Genomic DNA, 27,492 nt, shown 5'->3' with positions numbered 1-27,492 from the left:
TCAACAACAAATGTTATATATTGGCCTAACGTTTCATGCAACATTAGATGGTTGTTAAAAATAGATGATTTGCATCGCTAAATTGAAATTTATAGAGAAATAAAAACAAAAATGTATAATACAAGTAGAAAATTTATTTATTTAATTTACATAATATCTTCGTTAGACATACATATTGCAAACACTAAATATAAACCAAAAACTAACACATTGAGTTTTAAATAAAAAAATTCCCAATAAAATTTAAGGTGTAGTGTCGATAATGGCTGCATTACTTGTTATTGAATTGTGTTTAGCTAATGATATTTGGTGCCCACGACTATCATATTTTTTTCCTCCATCTCTACCGAACGCCTGCATTAGCCATTTGACATGCTTATTTGACATCACAGCTTCTGCAAAAAAATTTGTTGTTTGTTTAATTATGCACCAAAGAAAAATAACAAACTGAAAGTAATTGTGTAATGAAAATTGAAAAAACAATTTTTTTAAACCACTCACTAATTGCAACATATGCAATCAACATTTTTCCGATTCCGATTATTTGTCCTCTCCATGCATACTTTAATTATACAGCTAGGCCATTTTTAAAAACAATTCTTGGTAATAACATATATAACCTCCTTCGTATTTAACTCCAATTTGTCCCAAATAATAAATCTACAAATATATACAACCTGGCAATAAATAAAGTTACTTTTGGTTAGACTTAAATTAATATAAAATCTCATTTACAAAAAACTTTCAAAGAGTATTTTGTTTAAAGTTCATAAATTGTATAAAGATATCATACAAAATGCATAAAGGAATCATAAAAAATATTTACCATTTGCTTAAGTATTTTTTTGTTTATTGATTTTTATTCTTGAGTACTTTAACTCTCTACTGCTTTTAGTGATAATGACACTCTGTCCGGCAAATCATTAACTGGCATATCTTTGTAACTCTATCTAATTATGCTTAAAATTAAATTTGATGTATTTTGTAGTTAACCGAGCTGCATTTTAATGCTTGCCAATTGTCCCAATAATATCTGCATATCTTTAGGGGATACAAATTTATCTTGAAACATTTAAGTTAATAATATTCTTAAGAAATTATACAACAAATTACATACAACATTTAGAATTTATAAAAGTACATACAACAATTACTAACAAAGCAAGTAAAACTAAAAACCCAGGGACAAACTATTAATGATAAAAATGTATACTTGCTAATGGATTCATAAGAATTTAATGAATTATGAAATTTGCTGGTTGCATTCGATTTCTGGCACTGACACAAAACAATTCTCGTTAATGTTTGAGATACAGACTGCACTGTAAAACAAAAAAATTCATACAAATCTATGTTTCTCAAATGTTTGTAAATAAATTTTTTGAAATATTTCTATCCTGAATATTAATAATAATACACCTTTTAAAAGTTATATCATCTATAAAAGTATTTTATTGCCTTAATTTATTAACTTATAATGAATAATAATGAACAATCAGCAATTGGTAAAACTTTATGCTCATATGAATACTATTTTTTTTTTACCTAAGAGTTGATTTCAAATGGATTTTAAAGTTTTTGTATGCTTTAAAATGTTAAATATTGCACAATGAAATGTTCATTAACACTCTGACATTTTGACAGTAATATATAAAAATTGTAAAAGTTAAAGCTATGAATAAAGATTTCCTATCATCAGACAAAAAGACTTTTGAATTAAAACTTTTCATTAAATAAATTTTGTTCATTCAACCTCTCAGAGCAAACATTGAACTTCTGCAGAGAGTTTGGAGTTATAGGTAAATCCCTAAGTTTAATAATATTTTTTGCATTATTCAATAAAATTGAAGATAAACCATCACTAAAATAATCTGAAGAATCATCTACACCAAGATATACACGATTTTTTGTCTCTTCCATCTTTTTTTTGACTGATTATTTTTGCTGTCTTTCTTTTTCGTCTCCAGAGCAGCAGTTTAGCTTCTGCTAAGTTCAATGTTGCATTGCTATAAAAATCTATAAATCAAATAATAAATGATTAAGTTATGACTAAAGTTAATGTATAAACTTAAAGTTGTTAACTGTTGTGCAAAAACTAAATATGAACGATATCCAATAAAATTATTTAAAAACTGATAAAACCAAGAATAATGTGGCACTGTCTCATTAAGATATACAGGGCTGTTTTGATTTAAATTGATCAATTTAAATCAGTTGATTTAAATTGATCAATTTAAATCGGACGAATAAAAATTATGATTTAAAACAAGTTTTTTGATTTTAATTGTTTTTAATGATTTAATTATTATAGAATAGTAATTGGTCTTATAATAAAATGTCTGGCAATATTAGGAAACTCTACATAAGTGGAATTTAGATTCTAATAAAATTTCTTTTTGTACACTGTGTTAATATGTTAGTAGATGGGGTTTCACAACCAAACACAGAAAATATCAAATAAAACAAACATTCCTAAAACGTAGAACATCAGCTTCTAACAACCACAAAGCTACTATAGTAGTCATATATAAAATTTTATACCTTGTGGCACAAGTGATGTATAATTTGCAGGTATTATTTATACATTTATGAAATATCTTTTTGTAAGATCTTAAAGTTATTATTATTATTATTATTATTACTATTATTGTTTTAATATTTATCACTGTATGACATTTCAAATGTTTGATTTATGTTATAAAGAAGTCGTATTAAATAACTTCTTAGTTAAATAAATTAAACAACTTATATGTCATGCAGTATAAGTATTGAAAAAAAAATAATAACTTTTGGATCTTAAACAAAAATAATTTGATTAAATTTACATTGATAATTTTTGAAATTGATTGTAGTAAAATGTTATAAGCACATCTTTTAAATGTTAATTAACATTTTATTATTAAAAAAAAATAAAACATTAAGTCACATGAACCTCTTGAAGTTGACTTCTTATGAGGTAACCTTCTAAGGTTCTTAGAAGATTAATAAATATAGCCTATTTTGTTAGCTTTTAAAATTTAATATATATATATGTGGGGTATACATACATACATATATATATATATATATATATATATATATATATATATATATATATATATATATATATATATATATATATATATATATATATATATATATATATAAATATATATATATATATATATATATGTATGTATATATATAAATATAAATATATATATATATATATACATATATATTTATGTATTTATTTATATATATTTGTATATATAAATATATATATATATATATATATATATATATATATATATATATATATATATATATATATATATATATATATAATATATATATATATATATATATATATATATATACATCAACAAAGATTCATCAGAAATGCATTTCTGATGAATCTTTGTTGATGTAACACAGTGTCAAATGGAAAAAAATTTGGTTAAGTGATTTTCTACTAATATATAATTGCTCTGTTCTTTTAAGAACATTGAGCACTCTATTCTGTAGAATACTTTTTAAAGTTGTTTAAATATATATATATATATATATATATATATATATATATATATATATATATATATATATATATATATATATATATGTATATATATATATATATATATATATATATATATATATATATATATATATATATATATATATATATATATATATATATATATATATATATGTATATATGCACATATATCTATATATATAAATATATATATATATATATAAATATATAATATATATATATATGTGTATATATATATATATATATATATATATATATATATATATATATATATATATATATATATATATATATATATATATATATATATATATATATATATATATTGGGTGCGTCTAATAATAAAATCGCTATTAGACGCACTCGAAAATATATGAAATTACTGTTTTAGGTCGTATAAAAATCGTTAAAGCAGAAAAATTGCGTTTAATAGTTCTAGTGTATATATACATAATTGCTTTTTTAGTGTATAATACAGAATTGCTTTTAGAACTGTTTCTCTTATTCGTTTCTGTCTTGAATTGTTCCAGACTTAATACCATTCCTTTCGAAAAGCTATTTATATTTCGCACTTTGCCGGTTTTATTGAACTGTAAATGTTTAGTAAGTCAGTAGATTCTAATCTATATCAACATCACTAAAAACTAAAATTATTATAATCTTACAAAATAAATACTTGGATTGTATTATTGAACGAAAATATTTTATTATACTTTGTTATTAAGTTTGTTGAGTATTACAGCAAAAATGTAAAAAATGCAATAAGAATACTCTTTTATGCTAATATTTCTCTAATTTTTTTAGTATAAATACTCAAATATATATGCATTTAGTTTATACATATAGGTATTTGCCCTTTTACAGTGAAAAATATATACTTGCATCATAACAAGCAGGTCTTTGATAACTATTTTTTTTATGTTACTTGCAATGAATGTTACTGCAAAAAAATATTTGCATATTTTAGGTAACAAAAGAAAACATATATCAGTTTTTAGGAATATGACATCATTATAATTTGGTAAGTCATGGTATTTAACTTTTAATATAAATGCAAAAACTCACACATATGAATGTTTAGTATCTATATATATACATATATATATATATATATATATATATATATATATATATATATATATATATATATATATATATATATATATATATGCATATATATATATATATGTGTATATATATATATATATATATATATATATATATAATTAATCATATATATTCTGAAAATAAATTTTCACGGCTATTTACAAATAGTATTGAAATACTAATCTCAAGTAAATACCTTAAAAAAATAGTTTACTTATATACAATTAATCTTTGTAATAATAATAATAATAATAATAATATTAATAATAGTAATAAGAATAATAACAATAACAATGATAGTAATAATAATAATAAAGTAATTATAATAATTTAAATAAATCGGTATTACTTTTCATACAGCAATCGTTTTTACTTACAAAGTTACAGTTACAAACAGTAATAACCTGACAAAACGTAACAACTTACGATGACATAAAAACGACTACTGCTAAAAAAATTATAAAGATTTAGTAAATATATTAATATAATCATAGTTGTTATAATATAATAATCAAAATATATTGCAAATATTATGACCAAATAAATAAATACAATATAAACAGAAAAACACTGAGAAAATCAAAACAAAACAAAAGTTACAACAAACATTAAAAACAAAACAAAAAATTACCTTTGGCAAAAAAAAAAAAAAAAAAAAAAAAAGGATTAAAAAAAATAATAATACACGGTAGAATAAAACATATGTAATAAATGGCTAAAATGAAAATAAAAACAAATAATATGTAACTGTATAAAAAAAAATTTATATATCATTAAAAATAAATAATAATTAAAAATAAATAAAAGACTAACAAAAAATAATAAGTAAAACTATATACGCTAAAAAACTGAAGAAAAATAAATAAATAATAAAATAAATAATCCTAAGAAATAAATGAAAGAAAACTAAAGAAATAAATGAAAAAATAAAGAAAATCTTGATTTGCCGATCGTGGTTCCGATGTTTAAATAGTTTTTTTTTCTTTCTTTGCCATTCTTTTTATATAGTTCATGTATATATATATATATATATATAAATATATATATATATGTGTATATATATACACATGTATGTATATATATTTATGTATATATATATACATAATTATATATATATATATATATATATATATATATATATATATATATATATACATATATATATATATATATATATATACATATATATATATATATATTTATATATATATATGTGTATATATATACACATGTATGTATATATATAAAAATATATGTATATATATATATATAAATATATGTATATAAATGTATATATATATATATATATATTTATATATATATATATGTATATATATGTATATATATATATATATATGTATATATGTATATATATATATATATATTTTTATGTATATATGTATATATATATATATATATATATACTTATATTATATATATATATGTTTTTTTATATTATTATTTATATATAGTAGTAGTAGTAGTAGTAGTAGTAGTAGTAGTAGTAGTAGTAGTAGTAAAAATAAAAAAAAAAGTAAAAATAATTGACAAAATACAAAGCATAGATTTTCAGATTACAGTTAGTTTTCGTGAAGGTCATATTACAACTTTCACGAAGGAATGTTGCAAGCTGTAGTAACATTAAAGCTTATCGAGGCTCGCTTTAAAACTGTTGTCAGTTGGAGAACCGAAAACTTTATCTGTTAACATGTTCTATGCATTCGCAATGCAATTGTTTAAAAAGTGGTAACGATCTAAATTATTGCTGCACTTTTCACGGTGAAGTCTTTCTCTGTGAAATGCTTTTGGTGGAATTGTGATGAGGAGAAAGTGCCAGTTGACTATGCCAATGTTATTAATAATTTTATATTTTTGGATAAGGTCACCTTGTTTCCGACGTTCAACAAGAGATTATAGGCCAAGTTATAAACATCTGGACTTGTAGTCTAACTTTTTCATTTTGTCTGATATTTTTGTGGCTCTGCGCTGTATTAATTCAATAGTTTGTTCATCCTTCACCAAATTAGGGTTCCAGGATGGAATTGCAAACTCAAGTAAAGGACGGATGTAGGTGGAATAGAGTTGTTTCCATAAAGAAGCATCACGATATTGGACAGTGTGTTTTAGGATGCCTAGCATTTGATTTGCTTTACATGAGGTAATGATGGATTGGGCTTCTAATTTAAGATCATTTTCTAATTTGAATTCCCAAGTCATGCTCAGAGGTGGTTGCTTCCAATGTAGTTTGAGTCGTTATTGAACAAGGGCCTAATTCCTCCATTAAGGACTTGAAAGGAATTAATTTGTTTTGGCCAAAGTGCATGACCTTGCGTTTCTTTGCGTTTAGCTCTATGAGCCAAGTCCAATGAACAATTTGGTCAATATCTGATTGGAGGAGAACTTGAGCACCAAGTGAGCTGACAATGCTTAGGATTTTAGAGTCATCAGCATAGATCTTACAACTATTTTCTTTGCTTATTACATCCGGCAGATCATTGATGAAAATGACAAAAAAAATCGGACCCAAGACTGATCCTTGCAGAACTCCACTTGTCAAAGGTAACCACATCAATTGAGTGTCGCCAAGGCTGACTCGTTGAGACCTGTTGAGTAGAAAAGCTTTTATCCAATTAAGAAGATTGCCTTCGATTCCGTATATTTTTAATTTGTAAAGCATTTGTTGATGTGGGATTTTGTCAAACGCTTTAGCAAAATCCAGAAATACGACGTCAACTAGTAGCTTTCTTGCTATATTTCCAGTCAAGAAGTCCATTGTTTCAAGGAGATTTGTAATGCATGCTTTTTCTCTAAAAATTCATGTTGACTATTTGATAAAAGATTGTTTGATTTTAGATGCTGCATGATTGTCTTTTTAACTAATTTTTCCATTATTTTACACGGAATCGAGGTGAGTGATATTGTTCTGTAATTTGATGGGTCAATTCTAGAGCCCTTCTTAAATAAAGGCGGTTTGGACTATGAGCTTGGAATTTCACCAATGTCAAATGACTTTTGAAAGATGAGAGTAAGTGTAGAAGACATTGAGGTAGAACAAAAGCGTAAAACGTGAGGACTGACATTATCTACACCGACATTTCGATACTACACGACATTTATATATATCAAGTGCTGAGAGTTCCATTAGAGAGGCCAGAGTATCGAAAGATATGCTATTGAGGATTGTGTTAGTTCTACGATCAAAACGGGGAAGATTGTCATTGGATGGCTCTTTGCTGAAAACTGATTGAAATTGGTTGTTAAGTGAGTTGGCTATTGTAATTTTGTCAGAGCTAATAATCTCACTGGAACTGGTGATTCACAAAGATGAGATCTGATTTATTACAGAGCATTAACTGTTTATGTTTGAAAACAGTCTTTTAGGGTTACGCTCATCATTGGCAAGGACATCATTGACATCATTGGCAAGGACATCATTGACAACTTTGAAGGATTTCAGAGAAGAACGATTTTTAAACAAACTTTCTAGTTTCTCTATATTCCCCAACCAGGGATGTGATTTTCCATTTTGAACTGACGTTACGAGCCCAGAGCAATTTTTTAAGACGAATAAGAGATAATAGTTCTTTTGTCTTCCATGGTTGTTATTTGGGGATGGTTTGTTCGGCATACGAGAGACTAATTTAAGACAACATTCATTGTATTTTTTGAGCTAAAGTTGGTTACATCGTTCTATCTTTAAGTCTCTAAAAATCGATGACCAGGCAACCTTATTGAATTCTTTGTTGATTTTTTCGAAGCTATCAAGCTCGTATATAAATTTAGAGCAGTTAAAATGTGATAATTTTACGCTGGAAGCCAGTTTGTAGTGCCAGGTGGTAGAGCAATGATATTGATCAGACAAACAGAGTGGAGGACCGATGTTGATTATGCTAACACGATATGGAGAGTCAAATATGATGAGATCAAGAGTGTTTGTCATTAGGTGATTAGCATGTTTGAAAGTAGGGACAGTGACGATTTGATGATGACAATCCTGAAATAGAGAGACAAATGAAGTAATGAAACCAATTTTACTAGAGTAAAAAACTGAATTGGAAGTCCAAGTAATTTCTGGGAAATTGAAGTCACCAGCAATTATAATACCGTTGTATTTTTAGTCGATATTAAAGTTTTGGCATAAAAAATAGCACTTGAAATCTCTGAGAAGGCTTTGATACCGGAGGATGGAGGTCCATAAATGCAGTCTAGGAGCAGAGTTTCATTCAGAAGTTTTAGTTCAACCCATAATTGTTTTGAATAGTAATGAATAAAATCTTTGTGTAGTAGGGGTTCCTCTATTTGGTTTGAGATGATTTTACTGTTTGTGTATATAGCCGCACCTCCTCTGATTTGGTTGCGACGGTCTGAACGATAGAGGTTGTAGTTCTGAAGAGAGGGAGTTGATTGGTCATTGAACCATGTCTCGGTGATAAAAATAATGTCAAAAGAGTTGTTTTCTGCAAGTAAGGAGAGATCGTTGAGTTTTATTGGATTGAGGAAGATTGCACTGGTGTAGAAGCACGAAAGATGAGATATTTTGATGGAAGAGCTGGCGTTGTTAAAGAATGTTGAACTTGTGAGATGTTGAGAGCGAGTGAATGGCTTCAGTAGCTGATTTCCATTTGAGGAATGGGTTCCTCTCTTCTCCATTGATATTGACTGTTTTGGATGTGTCAATGCATTTGATTTTTTTGCTGCGGATGACAAATTGAAAGAATTTGTCAAGTAAACCTTTTCCCAATAATTCTGCATTTTCTGTAGCACGCTTTTTGTTTAAGTTGTTGAATGTTTCTTGTTCGAGAGGTGTGCGGTCGAGGCGAATGTAGATAGATTTTAATTTGTCTATTGAGGCAAGTTGCTTTGCATTAGATAAGAGATCATTGTGGTGCTCATTCTAATCAAACACAATGATGATCAATTCATTAGGTTCAGCTGCTATTGTAGTTAAACTGGTGGTATTGCTGATTTTTTTTGTTAAATGTCCAACAACTTTAAAAGCAACATTATAGATAACTTTTTTGAGCATTTTTTGAACTGAAATTAGCCTCTGATTATTGTCAGAGGATTTTAGAAGACCTGCAACTATAGCTGTTTTTGATTTTGTTTCTACGATTATGGCATTTTTGTTGACAGCTGTGATGATTGCTTTATTGCCTTCTGCACCGTGCTTGACTGCGCCTGCCCAGTTAAGAATTGTGGACAAGCTCGGAGATGCTGACTTTGGCTGTTGAAAAAGATTTGTTTTTATAGTAATATTTTCAGTTTCAAGAACAGATACGCAGGTGAGAAGTATGATAACTGTGGCTACTAGTTTTGATATCGTAGCATCAAGCTTTTGAGAAGCAGCTGAACGGTTACCTTGACCTTGGCCTGGCCAGTTGGCTGCTAGAGCTGCAAGTTGGTTGGTTGAATAAGTTGTGGTCATTATCAGGGTTCACCAATGATTTACATATTGCTCAATCTGATATTTTATATTTGAAAAGAGGGCTACCACTCTGAAAAACAGTGGATTACCTCTTGCTCGAAAACTTTTTGAACTTTTTGTTCTTTCTTATTATATCTTATTCACACAACTACTGTAAAAAGTTTAGATGTGTTTTTTTCCGTCTCTTTCCATTTTTTTCCGTATATGTGTCTCTATATATATATATATATATATATATATATATATATATATATATATATATATATATATATATATATATATATATATATATATATATATATATATATATACATACATATATATATACATAAATATATATATATATATCTATACATATATATATATATATACACATATACTTATACACACACAACACACACACACACACATATATATATAAACATATACTTATACACACACAACACACACACACACACACACATATATATATATATACATATATATATATACATATATATATATATATAAATATATATATATATGTATATATATAAATATATATATATATATATATATATATACATATATATATATATATATATATATATATATATATATATATATATATATTCATATATATATATATATATATATATATATATATATTTATATATATATATTTATATATATACATATATATATATAGATATATATATATATATATATATATATATATATATATATATATATATATATATATATATATATATCAATATATATGTATATATACATGTATATACATATTCTAACTAGATTACTTATATTTTATGATTTTGTAAAAATATTTTTGAGGATTGTTTAATGTAGCTGTTTAACCAAATTTTAACTTTAAAAAATATTTTTACTTGTAGATTTTTAGCTTTATAATAATTAATTTTTATTCACGAGTATAATTATAATTGGAACGTCCAACTTGTTTCCACTTACTATCACTGTAAATGTGAAAACACGCGCAAATTGGCAATTATGAGATTTTTGAACAAAAATTATCGCCGTGATAGTGTGAGTCGGTTCTCTATTCAGTTCACACCCGTATATCTCTATACAGTTCACGCCCGTAAAATCTCTATACAGTTCACACAAGTAAAAATGAATTCAAGTATCTTACTAAAGAGGTAGTAGCTAGTGTTTTCTATAATTAAAATCTTTTTAATTATAAAAATTCAATTTGTTGTATAAGGTTTGTTTAAATTAAAAACTGGGTAAATCTGCATTAACATGATTTAATCTATTATTCATTGCGGACCAAAATAAACCAGAAAAAACTATTATGAAAAAACTTTTATTGACACTTATTGAGTTTTAAAGGTGTTAATATATCATTAAGTTAATAATGTATAAGTTTAACATTTTATTTTTATCATAAGCATTTCAAAGTTCTTACCATAATATGTGTTTTTAACACTAACATTCTTTTAAAAAATAAAAATTGTTTAAAATCTGTGTTTAATTATGTATACAAACTTAATTCCGTTAATAAAAATATTTAAAAAATTAATATTGTAAAACTATTCAAAGGTTATTCCGATATTTATTTTTTCAATAATTATTTTAAATTCTTTTATTAGAAATGCGTCACTAAGCCCTGTGACATTTTAGATGTGTAACTAAGTTTCTTGTTTTTATTTGACTTCTGCGCAAGTGCCTTTTCAAATAAAAACATCGCAATTTTAAAGATAATAACTGGCATTAGATACAAAGAATTTTTTTGATATATATTTAATAAGCAATAAAGTTTTACGTATTATCTTATCATCACTTGTTTTACATAGTATCGTATCATCACTTGCAAATTTTTAATAGATTGAAATATTTATGAAGATAACAGAATATTTGATCCATAAATCAAAAAAAAAATGTTTTAATATTACTATTAAGAAAATTAATATTACTATATAAGAAAACTGCGTGTGTGTTACATTCAACTAATTGCTAAGAGGTTGATTGGTTTATATTTTCAAAACTCTTCTAATAATATGAGCGTAAAAATTTAGTAATTTTTATTTTTTATTTAAAAAAAAAAAATCTTTTCTTAAATTTGAATTGTTCTTAAGTTTGAGTATTCAATTTTTTTTCTAAATAAATATGGAGTTCATCTATCACTACTTTGTCTTAATTTACAAAAATTATGATATATTCGCATTCGTGTTTATAGCTAAAAACCTTTTTTTATATGAGAATAGTTATGATACATATAATAGATAAGTGAACAAAGTCAAGCATGTTTTATGTTTTTTGAATTTTGACTTAGTATGAATTAGATTTGTGTGTTTACAATGTAACACAAGGTGTGTATATATATATGTAATATATATATATATATATATATATATATATATATATATATATATATATATATAAATATATATATATATAAATATATGTATATATATACATAATATATATGTGTATATATATATATATATATATATATATATATATATATATATAAATATAACTATATATATATATATATATATATATATATATATATATATATATAAAATATATATATATATATATATATATATATATATATATATATATATATGAATATAAATATATATATATATATATGTATACATATATATACATATTTATATATATATATACATGCATGCATATATGGTAACATAATGTATATATATATATATATATTTATATATATATATATATATATATATATGCCTATGTATATATATATATATATATATATATATATGCGTATGTATATATATATATATATATATATATATATATATATATATATATATATATATATATATATATATATATATATATATATATGTATATATATGCATACATATATGGTAAAGCTACATATAAGCAGACTAAAAAAAGTTTTTATTTTTGCTTGTTACGCTCTCTGCAGCAGAGACATTTTAAATATAAAAATTATTTGTTGGTTTCGGTCTATACATCAACTATTTTATAACCTGCTGCTGCAATGGAGTGTGCTGCTGCATCTTTTGAAGTTTTGGCATGGAGCAGCAAGCCTTTTTTTATTATTATTCTAATAAATATTCCTTATATTTAAAAAGTGTCAACTGACAAGAGCACATCAGGCAAAAAAATAAAATTGTTTTAGGCCGCTTAACTGAAGGATTAACTCTATGCATATATATATATATATATATATATATATTTATATATATATATATATATATATATATTTATACATATATATACATATATATATATATATACATATATATATATACATATATATATATTTATATATATATATATTTATATATATATATATATATATATATATATATATTTATATATATTTATATATATATATTTAAATTTATATATATATATATATATATATATATATATATTTATATATATATATATACTTATATATGTATATATATATATATATATATATATATACATATATATATATATATATATATATATATATATATATATATATATATATATATATATATATATATATATATATATATATATATATATATATATATATATATATATATATATATATATATATATATATATATATATAGATATATTGTGCTGGATGTAATGCCAGTTATATTGGAGAAACCTCCAGACACTTGACAACCAAGATTCATGAGCTTACAAGTGACAAACAATATCATGTTTCTTACTAGTGACAAACGATATCATGTTTATAAGTATTTAATTTTATCTGTTAATTGTAAAAATCTAAGTAACTATAATTGTTTTAAAATTTTGGATACTGCTTCTAACAAAAACAAATTGAAAGTTAAAGAAGCACTCCATATTAAATGGGAAAACCCATCTTAAAATAAGCAAATTATTCATTATAATATAAATTTGTCCATCTATTTTTTTTTTTTTTTTTTTTTTTTTACTTATAATTTTATTTTTATTTTTATGCTATATTATATTGGTTTACATATATATTTATTTATTTATTTATTTATATATATATATATATATATGCATACTGTGCATAAATACTCTTTAAATATATTTATATATATATATATATATATATATATATATATATATATATATATATATATATTTTGTTTTTATTTTTAAAAAACATCTTCGCTTCCAACAAGGCTGCAAGCAACCACTAATTAGAGTTGGAAGTTACTGGAAGAGAAAAGATTGAAGAGCAAGATAATGATTGATGGGCGACTTAAAGGATTGCAAATTAAATGAATCAGGAAAGCAAGATGAAAGAAGCGATTTTCAAAGAGCTGAAGTTCAAGGCAAAAACTAGATGAATAAGAGTTTTTGGAGCACTTAGGAACAGTCGCAAAGAAAAGATGAGACTTAATTGAATGGCGAGTAACACAGGAATCAATTTTAGTAGATGGCACAAGAAACCCTAGCTCTTTAGAGCAGTGCCTATTGAAGTATTTGTATAAAAGAGAAAGAGAAGCAACACTAAGACAATGTAATAATTGTTGGAGGTTGGCTTTAAGAGCAGGTCCAACTATGTTTACAATTCGCACCTTGTCTAAAAGAGAAAGGGCATCATTAGAAGATCCGCCTCAGATACGGCAACAGTGTTCCATACAAGGTCGGATTTGAGATTTATAGAGATAGAGAATAGAATTTGGAGTAAGAAAGTGTCGAGCTCAATAAAGAGATGCAACCTTAGCAGATACTAATTTTGCAATGGATTTGAAATATGGTTTCCAAGAAAGATCCGAAGGAGTTAATCTTGGAAGGTGAAGGGTAGATGACTCATCGAGTACATTACCGTTCATAAATATAGGGAGATCTAAATTATTGTGATAACGATTGCCTGAAAAAAATTGAGTTTTCTCTGAATTAAAGTTCACCAGCCACTGTGAGTCCCATTCTGTAGGAGAAGTTAGATCTTTTTTAAGCTCAAATGCCCCCTCCAAGCAATCAAAGAGTGTTGGCTTCTAATATGACAAGAATAAATGGTAGTATCATTAGCAAACAATGTCACCTTTGATGTGAGAATATCTAGAATATCGTTAATGTAAATTAAAAAGAGTATAGGGCCAAGAGTTGAACCTTGAGGAACCCCTGAAGTTACAGAATAAGAAGAAGAGTGCTGTCCATCGAGGACAACTTTTATACTACAATTCTAAAGGAAGGGTTCAATAATCTCAAAGATGTTACCAGATATACCATAAGTAGAAAGCTTATGGAGAAGACCACCATATATATATATATATATATATATATATATATATATATATATATATATATATATATATATATATATATATATATATATATCTGTATGTATATATATATATATATATATATATATATATATATATATATATATATATATATATATATATATATATATATATATATATATATATATATATATACAGTTCTTTCAAAAAAATGTGCGCAGTATAAAAATGAGTAAATTTCCTTTTTCATAATATAGTAAAATCCCATCCATATTTCCTAAAGACTTTTTTTGAACAACAGGAAAATTATTTCTCTACAATAAACATGTCAATAACAAGTTCATATTTAGTTACTTGTTTTAACTATTGACTTTTTGACAAAAAATGTTGTAAAAAAAAAAAATAGGCACACAAGCTTTTTAATTGACTTTTGTTCTACTTTCTCGTCAACCCAACTGTTATTCATAATTGTTTTATTAATTTTTAATTTATATTAGTTTGACAATTTCCCATAAAAGGTGGGATAAAATTTCTTATGGTGACCAGTTTAGTCACATTTAAAGCCTTTTTTAAATAATTTGATAAGACCTAGCAGTAAATATACATAGAAATGGATTGAAAAGCAGTATGCAAAGCAACAAAATGACAAATATTAAGTATGAAGGATTGCTCAATGATCATTAATACAGAAATAGCAAGAAAATTAAAAATTTCAGAGAACTGCATTAAGAGTCAATCTGATGCTAAGTTATTGTGAACTCACCAACGCATTCAGCAAAACACATTCAAAGAAAACCGTGAAAAACATATATTGTCAAATAGAGTTATATGCATTTTGCAAAGGAAAGTTGCAGTTTTGGTGTTTGGGGCTGCTTTTAGTTTAATGGAGTAGGAGTGTGTAACATTTACACAGGTTGAATCAACCAACATACATATCTAGAGACGCTAGAGAACTGCATGATTCCATTAGTGGACATGCTAATTGATCAACACAAATGGTGGCAATTTTAACAAGATTTGGTGCCTGTCCACACAGCACAGACAGCAAAAGCATGGGTAAAAGAAAATATTAACTCAATCACCAGATTTGAATCGAATTGAATCTATTTGGGCTTGGATGGACAAAGAATTAGTTAAGGTGCAAATATGATCAGTAAATAGCCTAAAGCAAGAATTAGATACCATTTAGGGAAGAGTTCCAAACAAAATCTGCAACAATCTTGTAAAATCGATGCAAAAAAGCTTGTGGGAAATTTTTTAAATTCTAGTTTAAATGTTATTATTGTTGCTTTAATTTTTTACATATTGCAGTTTTTTATTGCTATCTTTTGTTAATATGTTCGATAATTTTTTTTATATACAATTTTATGTTTAAGTAATGCCATCCAATGTGCAAGATTCTTTTAAAAAAGATTTTCAGGCAAATAAAATAAAATTTGTTCAATATCTTCTTGAGTTTCTATTTTATAGTAGTTTAAGTATTAGGGTGTTCCATATTTTATCAATCTTTGAAATTGAACTTGCGAATCGATTTATAAATTGATATATATAAAAAGTATATATATATAGTTTTTAGGGTCCCCGCCAGTTCAATTTGGGGCAAAAATGTTGAGTGTTTTAAATGCCTGGCGATGACTTTAAGATTTATCCTATAAAATTTTTTATTCTTTTAAATAATATATGATGGATTGAACATTAATTGATAAGAAATTATTCTACAGAATCTTCTAAAATTAGTTAAAGAAAAAAAAATTCTTTACAAAAACCATTTTTTTAACTCGGTGGCATATTTTATGACTCGGAGGCGTATCTTAAGTTTTTCAACATGTTTCTTATGTAATTAATATTCCATCCAACATATATTATTTTAAAAAATAAAAAATTTTATAGGATAAATTTTAAGGTCCCCACAAGGTGTTTAAAACACCCAGCAATATTTTGCCCAAAATCGAACTGGCAGGGACCCTAAAAATTATACATATATATTTTTTTTGCTCAAACTTGTTTTCATATAAATGGTCAGTTTATAAATCGATTCGTGAGTTAAATTTTAATGTTTAATTTTAGTTGATAAAATATGAAACACCCTACTAAATATGCTTTAAGCAACAAAATTTTACTGCATCTATTTTTTTTTTGATAGCACTGTGTATATATATATATATATATATATATATATATATATATATATATATATATATATATATATATATATATATATATATATATATATATATATATATATATATATATATATATAATACATATATATAATATATATATATAATACACATAGAATACATATATATATATATGAAAATATATATTTATATATATATATATAAATATATATATATATATATATATATATATATATATATATATATATATATATATATATATATATATATATATATATATATATATATATATAAATTATATATATATATAAATTATATATATATATAAATTATATATATATATATAAATTATATATATTTATAAATATATATATATATAAATAATGTATATATATATATATATATATATATATACAGTATGCAAAAAAAATCGTACAAATTGCGTCAAAAAAATGAATTTTCCGTTCAAATATTTGGTTGCTTTTTTTTGATATCTTGATAAGTAATGTTTTAAAAATTTATTTCTGCATTGGTGAATGAATTGTCTTTCAAACCTATTGAATTTTACACAATGGATTTAATGATGCATAAAATTGAATGCATAAACAATCGTACAGTTCAAAAATAATGTCAAATCATCAAACTCCGTGGAGATTAGTATCGAGTGGGGCCTCCTTTGGCCTTGATGACTTCAGCTAGACGATTTAGCATTGAGTTGACCAAATTTTGGGTCATTTCTGTTGTTATATTACCCAATGCGCTCAATATAGCTACTTTCAAGTCCTCTTTGCGTTTAAATGCTCGATCGCCAATTTTTCTGTCCAAAATATACCACAAATTTTCTATTTGATTTAAATCCGGACTTTGAGATGGCCATTCCAAAACATTGATGCTATTTGTGTCAAAGTATACCTTTGTTTTCTTAGCGGTATGCTTTGGATCGTTATCCTGCCGGAGTATGAAATTGTTTCCAATTCTCAATTTTTAGCAGATGGTCGCAAGTTGGCTTTGAGATTTTCACAATGCATTGAAGCATTCATTTTATCATCAATAAATGTTAATTTCCCCTCTACTTTCCAACTCATACTACTTTAAACCATCACATTTCCTCCTCCATGCTTTACACTACCTCTCAAACAACTCAATTTATAAGCTTCTCCTTTTTTTCGCCACACCTTCTGGACTCCATCCGATGAAACAAGGTTGTATATTGACTCATCTGACCACAAAATATTTTTCCAATATGATATCGGCATTTTTTCGTACTACTTTGCAAATTCTAATCGACGTTTCATTTGTTTTGCAGTTAAAAAAGGTTTTTTTCGAACTACTCTACCTCTGTATCCATGTTCTCTAATACGATTTCGGATTGTTTGAGGAGTCACTGTGATGTTGTGATTTTCTTGAACTTTTAAAGCTAATTTAACTGCCGAAACAAATCTTTTTTTTTTCACAATAATGATATTGCGATCAATTGCACTAGTGGTCTTGCGTTTTCGTCCTCTACCAGCCACACTAGCAACGGTTCCAATCAGATTATGCTTCTTAACAATTGAGGACACTGTCGTAAAAGGAATTCCTGTTTCTTTTTGTATCTAGCAGATTTTCCTTGATTTTTCAAATCAACAACGAGGCTCCGTTGATGGAAAGACAAATGTTTTTTTTTTGACGCCATTTTGCTGAAATACTATTTAAATATATTTTATTTTATTTCTAGAACGGAAGTGTATTTAAAAAATTACTACTTTTAACTTTACTTACTAGTTTGATTGTTCAGTTCGCCTGATTTACTTTAAAATAACGACCTATTTTATTAGTGTACGATTATTTTTTTTTGCAGTCAATTTTATGCATCATTATATCAATTGTGTAAAATTCAATAGGTTTGAAAGACAATTAGTTCACCAATGCAGAAATAAATTCTTAAAACATTGCTTAATAAAATATCAAAAATAATTCCAAATAATTTAACGGAAAACTCATTTTTCTGATGCAATCTTAAAAATTATGATTTTTTTTTAAGTGTACGATTATTTTTTTTTGTATACCATATATATACATATATTATAAATAACATATTTATATATATTATAAATAAGATGTTTTACATATTATACAAAATATACTTTATGTAAGTTATTGCTAGGCAATAATATATATAGTCACTGTGTACCCTAATGACGATCAAACCTAAACTCATTTCCTTAGAAAACCCTTTTGGGGGATGATATCCCATATTTAGTAGAACTTTTAGATATAATTTTGGACATTAAACTATTACGTCCTAGAAAGATATTTTGGTTTTAAATTTTGAAGTTAATAGGCCTAAAAAATTGCAAAAAGACATGGGATTTTGCATTTTTACAGAACTTATTACTCAACTTGTTTATGGGGAAAACATTTAGAAGTGATTTTAAGTGAAAACATTAGTGTTTCACTCAGTGTCTTATTTTTGTGGTGTTTTCTTCAAAAAATTTCTTGGAAAAAGCATGCATATCAAAAAATAAACAATATTCACAACACACAAGAACATGTTGCAAAAATGCCTAACAAAGCCAAAGGCCACAATAGAAAAGCTGTTTGTTTTTTGAGAAAAAGCTAACAGTTATAGATATGCTCAAGGCTCAAAATGAAACTGGACTTTCTAATTGTGGCATGAAAAAACTTGCATCATCACTAAATCAAGCCACTCCTCATCAGACTGTTGAAAAAAATTTCATGACAAGTTTGAGTCACTTGGAAAGACTCTAGCAGAATAGTTCACTTCAAACCACATTCAAGACTCAACAAAGAAATATTCAACCAGAGTTGTTGTTCACTGCAAAGATGTGTCTGATATTGTCAACCATATTTCAAAAGTCAGAAATATTTCTGGAAACCATTGATCAAAGTGGGAATTGATGGTGGAGATGGCTTTTTGAAAGTATCCTTTGGAGTTATTGAAGCAGACAGAGAGGATTCTTCTCCTTCCTCAAAGTGTGTTGCGAAAGACACAGGTGTCAAGCGCCATTTATTAATTGCTGTTTCTGAAAACCTACCATGGGATTTTGCATTTTTACCAGAGAGTTATGAAAACTTGAAAAGCGTTTTAAATTTGCTCCAGTTGCAAAAAATTTCTTTTGTTGTTTCATGTGACATAAAAGTAGCGAATCTCATAACTGAATTCAGTCTCATGCCTGTGCTCACCCTTGTACATGGTGTGATGCAGATTCAAAAAATCTTCTTATCTGTGGAAGCCCAGAACATTTGGTTTCATTCAAGCTGACTTTGATGCATTTCAAAGGAGTGAGTCAATTTTTGATTAAAGCAAAAGAGTTCAACAATGTTGTTCACAAACCAATTATTTGCTTGGACAATCAAACACTCGTATTGGACTTTATCCCTCCAATGAAGCTACATTTTCTTCTTGGAGTAGTAAATCATCTCTACAAAAACTTGTGTCAAACATGGCCTGCTGCTCTTCGTATTCAGGAACAGCCTTTTCATGGTGCCCAATTCGCTGGAAATGATTGTCAAAAGCTATTGAAGCATACAGATGTTCTACAAAATCTGACTGAACAAAGCTCTTCATTCAATGTCATGCCTTTTGTTGAAACTTTCAGATGTTTTGAAAGGTTTGTGAATTCTTGCTTTGGAAATAATCTTTCTCTCAACTTTGCAGACAAAACAAGGAGTTCCAGAGTTCCTTCTTGAAGTTGCCAAACACCTCTATCACCCCAAAGGTGCATGCAGTCTTTTTTCATGTGAAGCATTTTATTGACTGCCACGAGTCAAGCCTTGGAGTATTTTCTGAACAGTCCACAGAATCTTTGCATCACAACTTCAATATACATTGGCAACAATACAAACATGATCCCAGTCATCCAGAATATGAAAAGAAGCATCTGAATTGTGTTGTAGATCTCAACAGCAAGCATTTATTTTAGTTGAAAGGGTCTTTTTCAAACCAAAATTAAGAATACTGTAATCTTGAAGAGTTATTTCCCGATGTGATATTTTCATTCAGAAATGTTGTTTTATATACATAAGAATGTTTCTTTTGTTGTCACAACTATGAAATGACTTTTATAAAAAAATAATAAATGCTAAAAAATGAAAATTCCCCTGTCATTTTGCAATTTTTTAGGCCTATTAGCTTCAAAATTTAAAATCAAAATATCTTTCTCGGACGTAGTAGTTTGATTTCCAAATATATATCTAAATGTTCCACTAAATATGGGCTATCATCCCTTAAAAGGGTTTTCTGGGTACATGAGTTTAGGGTTGATCATGGTTTGGGTACACAGTGACAGTCATAATGCATAGCCACATCATTATGATATATAATATTATATTTATCACATCAAGGTGACTATGCAATATGACTATATAGAGTAGCCTAGCAACAGTTTACATAAAGTTTGTGTTGAAAAAAAATTTTATTTATAAAAAAAATTGAATATTCATACAAGTAAACATTTTAACAAAAATAAAAGGTACATCTATCTAAAAAATATCTATTTGCTACGCTCAAAGGTTTTTAAAAGAGATTTAAAAATGGTGAACAAAACACACTAAAGTAACTTATGCTGAAATTACATTTTATTCATTTTGAGCAGTTTTTTATATTTCATTAATTTGCATTTTGTACTGTATATTTCTCTTAAAATAGTTTAATATTAACCAAAAATTAGACAAGTATTCTGTTGTCAATAAGAAATTTTTAATATACAATATTTGTAGCCGTATTCCATGTAGAATTAAAACAACTTTACCATGATTAAAGAAAACCCGAACACACAATCAAAAAAAGTTTTATTTTTAAATAATTATTAATCAACTTATATATAAAAAAAAGAATCATAATAATAATGTATATAAGTATGTATATATACATATATATATGTATATATATATATATATATATATATATATATATATATATATATATATATATATATATATATATATATATATATAAATGTATTTATATATATACTTAAGAAAAGGGTGCAAAATATTTAAAACACTCCTCAAATTTTAAATAAATGCGCAGAACTGACGACTTAAACTAGATTTTAAAAATTTCATTCTACTTTTAATCAAAAATAATCAATAAACCTATATTTTTTTATACTTTTTGTATAAAATTTAGATCAGAACATTTTTAGATCAGTTTAAAAGCTAACAAAACTTTACTTGCGCCGAATGAACGGATAAGTTAAACAAAAAGAGTCTGACAATAAAATCGAAAAATTATTAGAGATAATGTTTTTAAAAGCCGTTGTTCTGAAAATTTAATAGTTTTTGAAATATTTTAGATATTTTCGTTCTGTAAACTGATTACCACAATTATAAATTTTTTGTACAAGGATATAATTTTTTATTTTCCACGCAGTCAATCTAAGAGTTTTATTTATTTTTGATCAAAAAAAAAAGTTTATATGTATGAGTGTATTATATATATATATATATATATATATATATATATATATATATATATATATATATATATATATATATATAATATATATATATATATATATATATATATATATATATATATATATACACATTTATTTATTTTTAAAACAACGCGATGCTTTTTATTCTTGACATGTTTCTTAAAATTTATTTACATTTTTAAAAGATTATTTTACAATATATATATATATATATATATATATATATATATATATATATATATATATATATATATATATATATATTTATATATATATATATTTATATATATATATATATATTTATATATATATATATATATATATATTTTTTTTTTTTTTTTTTTTTTATATTCACCTCTTCAAGGCCGAGAAGGCCACTACAGAGGAAGAGGCTACTTATTAGTGGTTAATAACCCTCTCTCAACTCTATAGCTCCAAAACACGACCCTTGACAAACAAGGCCGCTGCGCGGAGAAACAAGTTGAGCGCGGTACTACCAGGAACGTGGTGGGGATCGAACTCGGAACCTCTCGCTTATGAAGCGAGCGCTTTACCACTACACCACTACCGCATTATATATATATATATATATATATATACATATATATATATATATATATATATATATATATATATATATATATATATATATATATATATATATATATATACATATATATATGTGTGTGTGTGTGTGTGTGTGTGTGTGTGTGTGTGTGTGTGTGTGTGTGTGTGTGTGTGTGTGAATGTATATAGTCATCTTTGTTTAAATACAACGTTAGTCACTATTTTAAACACGTTAATTAAGGTAACTTACAAGTCATTTCATTAAAATGATTTATTTTTATTTTCGCACTATATAATTATTATTTAACTCTTAAAACAAAAAAATTTAGTAAGAATAGTTCATTTGTTTCATAAAAAAAATTAATGCTTCTATGTTTTTATTACTTCCTGAAAAGTTGAAATGCTGAGTTTTGAAAAAAATTATATAGAGTAATGAAGCTTATTTTCTTTTTAATAATGTTTTTGATAAACAAAATTTAAAAAAACCAATAGATTTACAAAAACGAATTATTTAGTGTGCATTATGGGCTGGAGGATTTAATATTATACAGTTTAATTATTATTTTTATTTAGTATAATTAATAAAATTATAAATATTTAACCTCAACAAAGCAAGAAGATAAATAAATCAAATTTAAGTTAGCTCAAATCAGGCTTACCATAAAATTTGCGAAAAAGCAGAGCATATGTTTAAAATATTTTGAAAGAATTGATATTTGTTTAGCCTAATGCAATTGTATATCTAACAAGAATTGTATATCTAACAAGAATTGTTTTTTAATTAATATCAAGAAGTAAGCGTTTATAGAAAATATTAAAAGCAGTGATCTTTGATACTTTTTATGCCAGTAGTTTTTTTTTGTTGTTGTTGTTGCTTATTAACTCATGATAAAACGCAAAACTTTACTTAGCGTGAAGCATTCGTAACGGATGACTAAAACAATTTATTAAACTTTAAACCTTTTTATAATCTTTCCTGTAGCTAAACAAATAACTCATAAAGTATCATGGAAACACTATTATAAAGTCACAATAACAACGAGTGATGGTTTTTTATAACATTTTATGTTTTTCATTTATATTCAAACGGTATTAATTATTCAACACATAATGCCTTTAATGTCAATCTTATTTGTAAATTTATAAATAATTTCTAGTTTACCAATAGGTAATAATAATATGATGTGTTTATTTAGCGCATAAAAAGTTTTGCTGTTTTAAATTAACTTAATTTTAAAAACAGAAGTTTTTAAATAATTTGAAAAAAAATTTTTTCACAAGATCATTAAAGCATACCATAAAATGGAAATCAATGAAACTGATAATTCTTCCGATGAAATCAAAACAAAAAATCCCTTGTTTACCGGTGGTTCAAAGTTTGGAAATATGACTGCATTTTATTATCAAAACGGTGAACATCCTATTCAGTTTGAGGTATTATCTCCATAAAACAATAATTTATTAAACAATTATTTCTTAGGGAAATAAATGTAATTGTATAAGAGACTAGGTAAAAACTTATTTGGTATAGACTTTTTTGTTAATTCTTGATTCACAAGTTCATTGACTTTATTTTACAAATAAGAATAAAAACTCATTTAAATGATTTTAATGGTAAGGTACTGTAAAATAATAATAAATAAAAGGTTTAAATTACTCGTTAAAAACACTAATATAACTTCAAAAAAATATATATTTCCGTGTACGGAATACGTTCTTGCTACCAATGTTTTCCAGTATTTCTTGAAAGTGAATGAAGCAACAGGTTTAAATAATTTAAAGAAATAATTAGGACATGTTTTAAATATTGTTTTACAACTTGAATTTTATTTTTTCAGCTTTTTGAATTATGCGACGGAAAAGTATTTGGTCATGGTGATGACGTTGTTGGTACTTTCAATGTTGAAGGTACTTACTCTATAGAAAATTGCGTTATTAAAATGGAAAAGAAATACGTTGGTCAACACACAGTTTATTACGAAGGAACTATCCTCTTAAAAACAAATTTCTACGAGTTAGAAGGAATGTGGAACATTAATGGTGAGATTTCAGGAAAATTTTCAATGGTTTTATATCATAACCAAACAAATTTTAACAAAACTGCTGAATCGATTGAGCAAAATCAGTCAAGCCTGATCGATGCTGAAAAAGATTCAGTCTACAGTAGCACCATCGATATTACTGGGAAAGCAGTTGGTTATTATATAGAAAATGGTGAAAAGTTTGATATGACCTTTGATATTTTAGCTTTATCGAAGGGGTGTATCACTGGTCGAGGCAGCGATAGCATCGGTAGCTTTTTAATTGACGGCACGTACCATAACACCGAACTTCTTGCAAATGCAGAGGTTCGGTTTGCGTTTAAAAAGCATTATGAGGGAATGCATGACGTTTTTTACTCCGGAGTAGTCATTCAAATAGATAATACTGTTTATTTAGATGGAAATTGGATGATTGGTGAGTTGAGTGATTCTTTCCATATTGAAATCTTTCGTATATACAAGTGTAAACGGTCCTTACTACCAAAATGATAAACCCTACAAGATGTTATTCCAATTATTTAATATCATTAACGGAATTTTTTTAAGACGAGATAGCGACAAAGTAGATAATTTTATAAATGAAGGTAAATTCAACAGCGAGGCCAAAGCATTTTTTAAAAACCAATATATTCAACAACACTTAGATGTATACAGTGACACTATAGCTGGTAATGTTTTTAATTAAATGGAATGATAATTATTTAAAGTTTATTCTGAAAAAATTTATAATAAAGTTTGCATATAGATGACTCAAAGAGCTGTTTTTTTTGGAGAATTAGTGAGGGAGGGGGTTGTGCCATGAGCGTATTTACCAACAACAAAAATTATCACTTAATTTTTTTCTTTTGCCGACTTCATTACGTCAAATTTTGCCAAATATATTTAAAATTGTCGTATACAATTCGATATTGGCCAGTAAAAAAGAAGGGGTGACGCCACTTTATCCCACTCTCTTTTTGTGATAATTTACTTTACTTTTAAATTAGGCATTTTTTTAATTTCAAAACATACGTATAATTATTAAAAGGGAAGAAGTTTATTATTTTTTGGAAAATTTTTCCACCCACACCAAGCTTATTAAGATCCCCCATCCCCTCCCATCTGTTTATTAGTTTTTATTTGTTGTCAGCACAAACCTCAAAACTAAAAAAAATATCAGTGAAAATCGGTCGTAAAGGTAGAAAATAATTTTTTCAGTCACTGAGAAAATCAAAAACTTTCAGTATAAATAAGCTTTAAATATCGCCGAATTAGTAAATCTCGATTTGTCGAAAATGAGCTTTTGGTTTATTTCTTACCGAAGTATAAAAGTTATATTAGCCTATCTATTGTTTTAACGGAGATGCACCCCCAAAAAGTTTCAAAATTCAAAAAAAAATTTTTAACTGGTTTAGATACATTAATATATTAGGATTTCAAAAATGGTAGTGGCTATGTATGAAAATTCCTCTAAGTATCAAAATTTTGCATTTTTGCAAGTAGTAACTATGTCGTTTTTTAAAAGTTACATCTTGTAGTACGCCTCAATAAATGTCTTATTAAGCAATGAAAATTTAGATAAAATTCGCAACTAAAAATCTTATTTGGTTTCTTGTTAGATTTAAAGAACTTCTTGTTAGATTTATAAAATTATAAGTAATAAAAAATAGTTTTAAAGTTTGTTCCAGCACAATTTTTATCGAAACAGAAATAGATTTTTTTAAAGTTTTTAAACATGGTAAAAGTAGATAGAGTTAAAGCAAGAACAAAACGAGCAGTAAAAAAAAAAAGGATTTTTAATTGAAATGTGTTACGTGGCAGTGAAATTTTAAAATAATTTAAATCACCTTTTAAATGATAATATTGAATCTTTTGTTGATAAACAAACAGACATCTTTAACACGTCGACTTCTACTTTTCGCAAGCTTTAACCTATTTTAAACTTAACAAAAGAATCGTTATGTTCAAAACAAAGATGTGATAGGTTATAGAATAATTGACTGCTCTATTATGTCAGATGCTGTATCAGT

General features: G+C 25.5%; 1 protein-coding gene and 1 long non-coding RNA gene across 4 annotated transcripts; one reads left to right on the top strand and one right to left on the bottom strand.

Moving 5' to 3' along the window:
* Positions 1-163: 163 nt before the first annotated feature.
* LOC136079654 (uncharacterized) lies at positions 164-24,422 on the bottom strand. 3 transcript variants are annotated; one of them, XR_010638111.1, is made up of 6 exons: positions 24,101-24,404; positions 1,754-2,016; positions 1,214-1,322; positions 827-1,062; positions 502-660; positions 164-395 (listed from the first exon to the last, which is right to left on the bottom strand). It is a non-coding gene; the product is annotated as an uncharacterized LOC136079654 (long non-coding RNA). The 3 variants fall into 3 exon arrangements; XR_010638112.1 differs by having other exon boundaries at positions 827-1,041; positions 1,214-2,016; positions 24,101-24,422; XR_010638110.1 differs by having other exon boundaries at positions 1,214-2,016; positions 24,101-24,420.
* Positions 24,423-24,524: 102 nt separating this feature from the next.
* LOC100202799 (uncharacterized) lies at positions 24,525-26,238 on the top strand. The gene is made up of 2 exons (XM_065795809.1): positions 24,525-24,875; positions 25,280-26,238. The coding sequence occupies exons 1-2, from the start codon at positions 24,744-24,746 to the stop codon at positions 25,970-25,972; spliced, it is 825 nt and encodes a 274-aa protein (XP_065651881.1). The 5' UTR covers positions 24,525-24,743; the 3' UTR covers positions 25,973-26,238.
* The last annotated feature ends 1,254 nt before the right edge of the window (positions 26,239-27,492 follow it).

This window comes from Hydra vulgaris, chromosome 04, assembly GCF_038396675.1.
Source record: "Hydra vulgaris chromosome 04, alternate assembly HydraT2T_AEP".
NCBI lineage: Eukaryota > Metazoa > Cnidaria > Hydrozoa > Anthoathecata > Hydridae > Hydra > Hydra vulgaris.
The sequence above is the reverse complement of the archived record's forward strand: the minus strand, read 5'-3'. Positions and strand labels throughout refer to the sequence as shown.